The sequence below is a fragment of the Vicugna pacos genome, chromosome 10 (genome assembly GCF_048564905.1).
Source record: "Vicugna pacos chromosome 10, VicPac4, whole genome shotgun sequence".
Taxonomy (NCBI): Eukaryota; Metazoa; Chordata; class Mammalia; order Artiodactyla; family Camelidae; genus Vicugna; species Vicugna pacos.
In genome coordinates, this window is record NC_132996.1 from 30,296,901 (window position 1) to 30,309,496 (window position 12,596).

At 39.8% G+C, this 12,596-nt stretch overlaps 1 protein-coding gene and 1 long non-coding RNA gene across 2 annotated transcripts in view; both read right to left on the reverse strand.

Annotated features, from left to right (window-relative positions):
• Positions 1-12,596, reverse strand: part of LOC140698699 (uncharacterized) — a 164,601-nt gene that overhangs the window by 129,441 nt on the left and 22,564 nt on the right. The gene's annotated exons all lie outside the window — the stretch shown is intronic.
• OR52L1 (olfactory receptor family 52 subfamily L member 1) lies at positions 5,842-6,795 on the reverse strand. Its single transcript, XM_015238367.3, has one exon. The coding sequence runs from the start codon at positions 6,793-6,795 to the stop codon at positions 5,842-5,844; it is 954 nt and encodes a 317-aa protein (XP_015093853.2).

The following is a 12,596-nucleotide window of genomic DNA, read 5'->3' on the forward strand; positions in this document are numbered from 1 at the left end:
TCAAACTTAAGGAACCAGAAGAGGAAAAGGATATCTAAAGGAGTCAGCTGTCTGCATCCAGTAACCAGAACTCCCACTGCTTCCTTTACTCTGCTGAAAAAATCTAGAGAGTTTTATGATCTGCAGTCAATTACTCACTGTTGCACCCTCTTCTCCAAGCCAGCTGGGAACAGTAATAGTCTGAGATACTGGGACCCTGCGGCTGATGAGCTGGATCTCCTGGGAACCTCCATCTTAACTTTATGTTAAGGTGCTATTAGGTGGTAGTTAAGAGGTGGGAAACAGGATTTGAAACAGACTTGAAGTTCAAATCTATATCTATCTGCTGAACTTCACAGACCATCCTCTTAAACATTACTTTATACCACTTTCAAAATCCTGAAATGTTATATTAAAATTTTCCAGAATTTCCTAACAAAACTGTACTCTTTCCTGCTTTTTATATTATCCTGAATTCAACTCTGCTGTTGATATCTGCATGAATTTGGGCAGCTAATTTATCCTGTGTAAACCTCAGTATTCAATAAATATTTATTGCCAACCATATGTCCAACACTAGAATAGTCACAGGGATAAAAAGTTGAATAAAGTAGTTAAGGTCTCTGCCCTCATCAAGTTTCTATTATGCAAACATTACGTTATAGTATCAGTAACCTCCCATTGTTCATAAAATAAAACCAGTTCTCATAATATAGACTACGCAGGACTACACATGAACTGGGCTGTTAGCTTCAATGAGCATTAGATCCATGTTGATTTTGTTCCTCATTAGTATAGTGTCTCACACAGTATTTGGAATGTAGTAGAATCAACACATTTTTACTTAATTAATTGAAGGTCATACATATTCTGACTCCTTCCTACCTCTTCAGTGTATTTAGAACCACTTTTCTGAGTGGCTGATTATTTCAGTCACAGATATTTTTTAGTATCTCTTGGGGGTTTGTGATGATGAAGTTAAAGTAAAATCAGTCAAACTGACTGTATGATTTTTTTTTTCTCCTTTACCAAACAGAAGAAGAAAAATGGAAGAGAGGGGAAGGGAAGGGAAGGGAAGGGAAGGGAAGGGAAGGGAAGGGAAGATTTTCATTGAGAAAAGAAAGACTATCCTTTGAGAAGTACTAATCACAAGTCTGCACTTATGATGCCTGGGGGCTGGAATTCACATAACTTGCGTGTCCTAAAATCTCATAAGTAAATTGTTGGTTTTATTGGCTTAAAATTGTATCATTCCTTTATTACCCTTCTAATGTCTAGTATGGTCTGTATAATAACTTCTTCAATCATCATATTGATCCTTTGCACTTCTTTTTTTCTTTCTAAAGAAAAAGAAATTAAGATTTTTTTGTAAAATCTTACCAGGATTTTATTAATGTTATTAATCTTTCCAAAGAATCAACCTTGTTTCTGTTGTTTTGCTAATTTTCCTATTGTTTCTGCTTTCAATAATATTTTGCTAATATCTTTATTAATTCCTTACTCTTATTTACTCTTGCTTAATTTATTCATTTTCTAACACCTTAAGTTGTCAACTTAAATAATTGATATTAAATCTTCATTCTTTTGTAATATAAACATTTAAAAGTATCATTTCCCTCTAGTTTAGCTGCATCCCACAACTTTTACAAGTCATTATCAATTAGTTTGAAATATTTTCTCTTCATTCCACAACTTTTACTGTGTATCATTATAAATTAGTTTGAAATATTTTATAATATTCTCTGATTTCTTATTTGAATCATGGATTATTTATATGTATTTTGTTTAATTTCCAAGCATCAGGGACTTATCATGACATCTTATTATTATTGATTTCCAGCTTAATTATGTGTTGGTTTTTATCTTTTGAAATTCATTGACATAATTTAGGACCCAGCACAAAAATGTACCCTGCCCCTCTCCACATTTTCTAACCTTCATGTAACATTATCAGCCTCACCCAAAGAATGTGAAAGTAGGCTCCACACTGCCTATTAGGGAAGAAACTTATTTCCTTCACTTCCACTTCCATGAAGGAAGGCTTTTCTTCTCACCGCAAGGCAGAAATAACAGCAGTGTGTACTCCTGCTCTGTCTTTTCCCCTTTCCTCTCCCTTTCTTGCTTTTCTTTATGGGAAGAAGGGTCATTTTTTGGACAAAGACTGTTGAAGTAGTGGGTGGGGCTGTGAGTCTCAAGAGTAGGAAGCATGTTCCAACCTGTCTGGTTCACTGCCTGCCTGGAGGGCCTGTAAGGTCAGAGATGGACTCTCTTTCGCTTTATATTAAAATATTATAAACTCACCTGCCTAAGAGCCTGTGATCCCAGAAAGAAACCTGAGAGTCAGTCATTTTTCCTTTCGCATTTTACATTCTTCAAGGACTTCATCTATTTCTGGGGATTCTGCAAATCGCCTTGCAGATGACTAGGTAAATGTTCTTGGAGACGAATTTTCAAATCAAATCTCACTAATTTGGGTCAGGGGAGGGAGTAGGAAGGGATCCTAAGGTCTAGAATTAAGGGAATGGGATTGATGGCCTTCTCTTTGTCCTCTGGGCCCATGTATACCTTCCACTCATGACTTACCAGAGGGCTGTGCACATGGAATGTATTAGGTTCTAACTATTACTACTTTAATCCCTCTTTTATTCCTCGTGGGCTTTCACTACTGCTGGGAATGCACAGGGGTTAAAGAGTGAAAAATCTCCACCTTCAACCTCCAAAAGCACTCCTGAGCTTCTCCCAAAGAGGCACCCTGTCTCTGTCAGGTGAGAGCATCAAATTCTAGGATGGGGGATCTGTCCTCCTAGTCTTGAACAGAAAATCATCAAAAAAAATAATAAAAGAAAAACGGAGGTACTCACTGCAGAGGCATCAAGTTTATGCATTAATTGAATGAGATTACAAATAATTATTGAGGATGTTTGTTCTGTTGAGGAGTAAGTCACTTAGTATTGAGAAGTAAATTAAACATACGAGACTATTACTATCTTCCTGGAGTCAAGTATAATATGGACGGTATGTACAACACAAGTAATATCACAAAATTCAACTAAAATTATAATAATTCTGATTCAAGATGTTGGACGGAAAACATGATTCACTTCCTCACTCTCTCCCAAAGTTACCCTTTTTTTAACATCTCCAGACTTCTCTTATAACTGGAAGTTTGTACTTTAGACCACCTTTGCCCAATTCCTCTACCCTCAAACTCCATCTCTGTCAACCACTAATTTGTTCTCTGTGTCTATTAGTTCAGTTTCTGAAGTTTCACATCTAAATGAGAACATACAGTATTTGTCTTTCTCTGTCTGCCTTATTTCACTTAGTATAATGCCTTCAAGGTCCATTCATGTTCTTACAAAAGCTGAATGTCCTTTTTTTATAGCTGAGTAACATATATATATGTTATGTTATATATATATATATAACATATATGTTATATATATATATATATATATATATATATATATATATATATATATATAGTATATAAAACACATTTCCATTATCCATTAGTCAATGAACACTCAGGTTTTCTTGGCTATTGTAAATCATGCTGCCATGAACACGGGGGTGCAGATATCAATTTGAGATAGAAATTTCATTTCCTTTGGCTATACACCCAGAAGTGTGATTGCTGGATTATACGTAGTTCTGTTCTTAATGTTTTGAGGAGCCTTCATACAGATTTCCAAAGTGGCTGCACCAGTTTACATTACTAACAGTGCACAGGATTTCCTCTTCTGCACATCCTCCCCAGCACCTGCTGTCTCTTGTCTTCTTGATGATAGATTTTAATAGGTATGAAGTAAGACCTCATTGTGGTTTTAATTTGCATTTCCCTGATAATTAATGCTATTGAGCTACTTTTTATGTAACTGTTAGCCATTTGTGTGTCTTCTTTGGAAAAATACCTAGCACAAAAGGAAAGGATCGTGCTAAATAAGCAAAAAACTAATCTACTAGAGCAAAAAGTGAAGATATGAAAAAAGACATTTATAAAATATGTAATAATATTTTCATATTCTTTTTAATGCATCTTTGAGGTGGTGGAAAAGTAAAGGAGTCTAAATCAGCAGAAGAGACAAGAAAAGTTAAATCCAAGGAGCCCATGCTACCATCTAGCTGAATGGCTATACAATTTTTAAATTTTGATATTTTAATAACATTGATTAAATGCTTAACATGGGTGATCATTGAAAACAGAAAAGGCACAATAAACACTTTGGGAATAAAATAGGGCGTATATTGCAGGCAGAGGAAAATAAAATAAGAAAATGACAAACAATTTTTTGATAGTAAATTTGAATGAGAGTAAAATAAATTATTTACACATAAACAAAAACTGCAAACATTTTCAAAGGAAATTCTGAAAGACATTACATATCCTACTTGGAAGATCTGAAATGGAAACATGTACTGTTTAGGCTACGTTAGTCAGCTACAACAAAGATTTCCCAAAACACAGTGGTTTACACCAAATACAAGTTAATTTCTGTCTCAGGTTTCAGTCAGGCTTAACAGAGTAGAAGTCCCAGACCTAGAACCAAGGGGATGAGAATGTGTATTCCTCCTACAGTAAGACTCATTCCAGTCCTCCCTAATTCACCCATACGTGCCAACAAAATTAAAGACTTAATACTTAGTCTCTGTAACAGATAACTATTTACTAGGAGTAAAATTTACAAAGAAGGGGAAACTGGAAACACTAACCACCTACTCCACCCCTTCTACCTTTATGGAATACCCAGATAGGATCCTTTCATCAATTGAGCATCTTACCTCAATTTAGCAATGACTTTATTTCTTCACAACTGAAAAAAAAATGTAACTTTTTAGGGACTGAAAACAGTTAGGCTCAATATCAAGGCAACATCCAACAAAGAGATAGCAAACCAACTGGGACAATCCTCCTGTAAGCTTTTTCCCAGTTCCTGTTAGCAGAAATGGGACGACGTCTAATTGATCACTCCATATCCACATTTCAGAAAGAGAAATTCTTCTTTCAAGTGGCATAGCTATAAATGTATTAATAAACCTATGTTTACCAACACCAGACTCTAACAAATTTTATGTTTAATCAGATACTGATAATTACATAGCTGCTTTGCTTTCTACATAGCTGCTTTGCTTTGTTAAATTAAGACACAAAACATATACATTCAATACTTGGTCTTATTCGCTCTTTACCCTAAGTAAAAATATGAATAAATTAGAAATACAAACTGGATTTAAAAAAAATACACTGTGGACATATATATTTCTCCCTTAGAAATAGAGATCATATCTTACTACCCTACGAATATATTACAGTGCCTTTCACTCTTGTTTATTTTAAATAAGTAACACTCATACTGCAACGAAAGGAGTCTTCTTACATTGTGGCTATGTCAAATGCTTTGATAGAGATCTTGTTGCTACATAAGATCCCAATGACCTAGAGCTCATACCACAAACTTAGAGGGTTTGAAGACACTCTGAAACTAAAACCTGGCAAAAGTTAGGACTTTTTACTCCCATTCCAGATGATGTTGAATGATCAGTTATTGGAAGAAGGCAGAAAAAAAAAACACATCCAAAGCTATCATCTTTCCCCAAGCCATAATCCCTCCAACACAAGGAATACAAAAGTGTTGGGATCAGGGGCAAAAGAAAGAATGGGGAAGATATTCACAAATTCGGCTACTCAGGTACATCCAGTCAGCTACGGAGCCAAGTGCTCATGATGTTCTTTGCCATAAGACTCCTACGAGTAGGAGAACTTCCCACTGTGGAATGACCTCTATCCACATGGCCAAGGCCAGCCATGGGCTCCTGGCAGTGTCTTTGGCAGGAGCCCCTGAAGAAAATAACTGGGATGTGTTAGACCCATCCTTTTATGTATAACACCCTGAGTACTCGCTGGCGGATCTGCTGAGTCTTTACCCCATAGACAAGTGGATTGAGAGCAGGTGGCACAAGGAGGTAGAGTGTGGCCAGAAGAACATGGGCGTGATGGGGCACATGATGGCCAAAGCGGTAAGTGAGGAAGGAGAACATTCCAGGAACGTAGAAGACCAAGATGACACAAATACGAGACCCACATGTGCTAAAAGCCTTAAGTTGGGCCTCAACCCCTGGTACCTTCAGCACTGCCTGGAGGATGTGGGCATAAGAAATACCAATGGCCAGGATGTCTAGACCAACCACAAGCAATGCCACTGCCAACCCATAAGCTCGGTTCACTGTGGTTTCTGAGCAGGCAAGTTTTACCACAGCCATGTGTTCACAATAGGCATGGCCTATGACAGTGGCCCGACAGAAGACAAGTCTCTGCAGCAGGATGGGGAAGGGGAGGAGCAGGAGTAATCCCCGCACCAGCACTGCCACTCCAATGCGCCCTATGATCCCTGGATGCAGGATAGTGGAATGGTGCAGAGGGTGACAGATGGCTATGTAGCGATCCAGAGCCATGGCCACAAGGACACCTGACTCCATGGAAGAGAACGCATGGATGAAGAACATCTGCATCAGGCAGACCATGTACCCAATCTCATGGGCATGAACCAGGAGCACTGCCAGGGTTCTGGGGGCAGTGGAGGAGGCCAGAACCAGGTCAATGCCACACAGCATGGCCAGAAAGAGGTACATAGGCTGGTGCAAGGATGGGTCAGTCCAGATGGTGAAGAGGATGGTGACGTTGCCCACTAGGGCAAGGAGGTAAAGGACACACAGCGGCAATGCTATCCAGTGCTGGCTTTCCTCTAAACCTGGGATGCCGATCAGGAAAAAAGAAGGCTGGAGCAGCCTCCAGCTGGAATTACTCAGCGCCATCATCAACAGCTTGGAAGGAAAGAAGAGGCAGAAGAAACCAAAATCATGATTTCTCTATTCCTGACACATTTTCTTTTTCCCCAAGGCTTCTCTGTTTCAAACTTTTGCTATGCCTGTATCTGATCATGATGCTTCAGAGCTTCTGACAGCTCCACAATAACAATTAAATAGGTGCTGTGTTTAATCTCCCTATCATTAAAATAAAAAACTTGAAACTGGATATGTTTGTGTATATGGGTCTGTCTTAGACACGATGTGAGATAATTGTATTTTTCTATGTAAGGGGGGTATATATGTATATGCATGTATTAAAAGAGTCAGGAATGACTCAGTTCTTGTGGATTATGCATCTATAGTTCACTCCTACTGTCTTCTTTGTAAATCAACAATGACTATAATATTGCCCCCAAATTCTGACCATGGCAGGTACAAAATCTGAAATGCCTGGTTGGTACATATCTCCCAGCCTTTGTTTTCCTTCCAGATTCAAATTCACTGATAACTTCATGTATCAGTGACATCTGTTTTATTGAGACCTCCAGGAGAATCTCTTAATCTTACCGAAATTCACATTTCAGTGCTTAACCTTCTACATAGTGAGAACGTTAATTCTCTTCTGCTACACATTAGGCCCTTTCTCACATGTTAGCTGAGAAGTCAGAGGACAGCTGAGCATTTGTGCACCCATTGCTTTGATAGCAGCCGTATCAGCAGAGCAATGGAGGGTGAAGCCAAACTTCCGCGGTTGAAGGAGAAGCAGAGATGCGTGTGCCTGAGTAACCTGCCTCTTCTTTGCGCTGTGAAGTTTGTGAGTCTGGGGGAAAGCTTAGAGTTGTTTATTAAACATTCATTACTGAAGTCAACAAGTGGTCCCTCAGTGATTCTTAGAGGAAGAAATGAAGGGACTTGATTCCCAGGAATCGAAAAATGAAAATATATTTACCTCTCTGACCAAAAAGCAGGGGTCAATTAGCAAAAAACATTGAAGTTGTATATCCCTAATTATTCATGTAAATCCAGTCCAAGCAACCTCTATTCTCAGAAGCTGTCCCCAAATTCTGTAAGGCAGCCTGGCTTGTCTCCTCTTCTTTCCTATAAAGATCACATTGTACTGATTACCTGCACTGTACATCTCATTAGTGCGACAGTCCTTAAAAAATAGGGACTACACCTAGCTTAAGGTAGTAGTCCCAGGGCAAGTCCCAGAAGGCCAGAAGTTAACTGGTACTCTGTAATGTTTGGTGAAGAAATAAATCTATATGGTTACATTAAAAATAAACAGTTGAGCATATAAAACAATCAGGAGTCATGGGAACTTGACAAGACAGACACTGAACGTAAGGGATGGGACTGCTGCAGCAGAAAGTGGAGCACCTATGAGAGGCGCACTAAGTGAGCCCCAGTGCTCCTCACCTAAGGTGGTATCCTGATGGGCGGGCACTATAGCCCAGTGGTAGAGCACGTGCTTAGCATGCACAAGGTCGTGGGCTCAATCTCCAGTGCCTCCATTAAAACAAAAAACAAAAAGCATAAAGTGATATTCTGGGTGCCTCATGGCAGAGGAACCACACTGAATCTCTCTGCCCTGAGAGCTACGACAGAATCCCAGGTGTGTATCAGAAATGAGGGACTCCTGTGGTCACTACTGGTCACTTCTGCTGCTGCCTCTGTCACTGCAGGCAGAGAGCTCCTCTGTAGACTGTGGGCTGTCCTTGTCTCCTTAATCTTCTTAACAGTGACATGGACTTTGTGATAGTGCTAAAAGGGAGATGCAGAGACCCAGAAAGAGGCTGGGGGAGGACACAGAAATAGTGGGTTCATGGTGATGACCTACCAGGATAAGGTGAAATAGAAATCAGACACTCCAAGGCAGAGGTCAGGTGTCATATCTGAGATACAGAAACAATGAATAAAATATTCCTGATACAGGGGCACTGTTCTCCTGATCTTGGGGCTATCTTTTGAGGGTTCATGCTTTGCAGTCTTCACAAAGGGTTGAGGGAGACAGAATCATGGACAAAACTTTAAAAAAAAAGAGAGAGAACATTCCCAGTCTCAAGAAGGTTTCACCATGGCCCTCTCTGCTCAGCTGCAGAAACACTGAGTCTCGGTTCAGTCTCCATAGTGATCTGTCCAGCGGAAGTGATGAAGAGGATATTGTATCCAGAAGGGCTGAACTGTAATCTCTGAATACCAGAGAGGAAATCAAACACATTACCCAGGTCCATGCAGGTCAAGTTTTCAAAAAATGTGAAGGATGAGTAGTAGCTCTGGCCAGACTTGGGTAAATTAGGTAAATCAGCTCTGTCTCCACACACCGTATATGATGATGAGGATGACAACCTAGGAGAATGCTAACGGCCCCTGTGAATTCCTCAGCTGACCATGAAAGTTTAATGGCACTGGGAAGTATCTGCAAGTTCACAGGTTAGCACACAGCATGTGTGACCTGAAAGGCAGAAGCTAAGGGGACTGGAAAAGAGAGAGTTAGTTTTGAGGAGTCAGTCAGTTAGTTTTGGGGAGAACAGCTACTCTGAAATAAAGGGAAATAGATTTACTAAGAGATGTCAAACCAGAGATATTAGAAGACTCAGAGCCATAGTAGCCAACCAAGAAATAACTCCTAAGCCAGGGCTATGGGGAAGGCAGAAGTCCACTGTCAACAGTCTTCCCCAAAACCATAAGCTCCAAACCTGACCTCATTTTCCACAGCAAGAAAATGACCTTCATAGTCATTTCCAAATACCATGCAAGAACTCTTAGCCGGTTCTGTCATCTTCATTCTAAAAGACAAGTCTACTCTTGATACTTCCCCAAGGCAGAGGTTGGTGACTATGAACAAGGCACTGATCAGGGAAGCTCTTATTACCGGTTGGCAGGTCCCAGAAGACACACAGACCTACCTGGACAGAGCTAAAGTTAGCCTCAGGAATCACTAGAGGCACACAGAGCTAAGCTGCCCCAGGGAGGGCTGGTTGGGCAGAGAGACAGAGCAGGGAAAGGCAACTGTGCCTGAGCAAGGGGCCCACATTGTCCTGTGTTGATGATCACCCCAAGCCTGTACATCCTGATGACTTGTGTGGGAAACCACAGGCTCAGTGGGCTAGGAAATCTCACATTGCTCTGTATTCATAGGTCAAACTCAGCCCCAGGAAATTCTTTAGCAGACTCTGAGGTTAAATGTGTTTATTCTTCCATCTGCTGCAAGTGTAGGCTGCTAAAAGCCCATAATCAAGTCACTCTCCCTTGGACAAAGAGAGCTAACTCACTCAAAGTTACTTTTCCTACCTGGGTGCAGCTTTTAGCCAATGTCTGCTCTATGTACAAATACACAGACCTGACCCTCTTTCTTCAATCTGAAACAACACTGAAGGGCCATCCCCCTCAAGAGCACCCCAAGGAATTAGCTCAGACATCTGGGGTAACAGGATCACAGGTTAACTTCCTTCTCCTCTCCACTCTGCTTCCTTCACACCCTGACACGTGTAATTTTCAAGTATACTTCACAGTAAATCTCCTGCATGCAAATCTCTTCCTCAGAGTCTTCTTCTGGAGACTCCAACCTAAGGCAAATGTCACTGTCTCAGGTGAACTGATTGCTTCTCTTCAGGGGGATTGTGACATAGTCCACAGACATAGCAAGTATGGGATGAGTATTGATTCTGAAACAGTCTGTCCCCGCAGGTTCCCAAAGAGGTGGGCTAAGATCTTTGCTATTATATCTTCCCATCACTAAGCAGACCCTTCCCTTGGTCCCATCTCTGATTGATCACCAGTCTACCCTAGTGGCCACATTCTCCTTTGGAGTGATGCTTTGATTTCACAGTCTTTTTATTCATCCAGTTATTAAGTTATTTTATTCATAGCTGCTGATAAACCTCTTTCATTCATTCATTCAACAGATAAGATATATATCTATTAAATCCATGTACTCTGCTAGATATTGGAAAGAACAATTAATAGTATAAATGGTCCTTGTCATCATGGCTCACTGGAGAATATATATTAGATATGTGATCACAGATATCTAATTACAATTATAAATGTTATGACCTAAAACTACAGTGTCTTAAAACATATCATATGAGAATGTTCTCAGTATGGGAGCCCACCCTAATTCAAGTTAGTGACCATAAGAATGTATTAAAAGTAAAGGGAGGTGTCGGGGTAGGCTGAGGATACAAAATTCCTGAGGCAGGAGGGAAGGGAGGTTGGTATTGTCAAAGACCTGACAGAATCATGAAATTTAGGGATGTAGTTCTCAGGAACTAAGCCTGGTCTGTAAGCAAGAACCTTAGCATGCATGTTTTAGGTCATATCAAAGGGCAGTGGAAAGTCATGAAGATTTTAAGCAGAAGATTAAAAGACAATCAGAATCTCATTATCAAGTATCATGCTAGGAGTATGCATAGGAAGGGGTGAAGCAGAGATGCTGGAAGATCTGTTAGATACAGTGATCTCTACGGAGTTCAAGGATATGTCACGGGAATGGGTAAATGAGATAAGGATTTGGGGGGAAAGAAATCAAGAATATGAAAATCCAGAGTTTTCAATGGGTCATTCACAATAATACTGAAGTCTCCCACCAAGATTATGGGCGGCCAAAATATAGGGAAGATATTGACCAAGTGAACATTTAATGAAAGAGGGCAGCCAGAAGAGATACTAGTAACTGGAAGTGGTAGATTGTTCATATCATCAAGATTTTATGCTAATACAACATTTTCAGACTAAGATCATTCAAAAGTAGTTTGACCAAAGCACTTAGAGAACTCTAAATCCAGAGGTAAACATCACTCAATCCTCCACCCACTAAGAAGTCTTGAGACTATTGCATAATCCTCTGCAATCTTGTGTCTATTCCATCTCTCCTGCAGATCTTTGTCCCACTTTCTACACATGGAGCAATGACAAGAGTGGAGGGAGAGTCTCTGCTTTTTGCCCTTTCTTTGAAGAATGATCTTCTTCCCAATAATATTGAAGATTAATATTTAATAGAGAAAAGTGGGATCGTAGAGTATGGCATAGAGCAGAAGCCACTTAGGAGAAAGACTGAGGCAGACTCCCCCTAGGGATCATAAGTTTAGCCCTAATCCTCCATGTACCCACCCAACAACTCAGGCCCATTTTCTTCGAAACCCTGGTCATTCATAGCATGTCTTTAACCTGAGCCACCCTGTGTCTCATTTCTACCCTTATTTCCCAATGAGAATTAGTCCTCTGTGACTTGAAGCCAATCTCTACCACACACCATCGCATTTTATCATAATTTCTGTATTTCCAACTTCACTTCATCATCAAAATGATAGCCTAGTACATACTCAGAATAATGTAGAAAATAATAAAGAAAAGGACAACAAATTCTAGTTTTCTCTTTGTTCTGTGCTTATACACAGCAGTGAGTCTGCATTACAAGAATAATCATGTCCCCTCTAATATGTCTGCACAATGTCCAAAATACCACCAGTTAAAACTAACAATATTTGTAAAGATTAAGTCAATGTGGTATTAGTCATGAAGATGGCAGTGAAAACAATAGTGTTGATAGTGATTACAATTGCAATGGTTGTTTTGTGACAACTTATTTCATTTCTTCAATAAAACTTTGAGTGCCTACAGTGTTACACGTGGAGATTATGTATTCATCTAATCAAAAACATACACTGCGCCAATGTGACTGATGAGGAAACATGATAGTAAAGATACAGTCCATTAAATAGTGAAATTTATTTATTGAGCAAACATTTATTGAGAGCCTATTCTGTGCCAGGCACTATGCTAAGAATACAACAGAACTCACCATC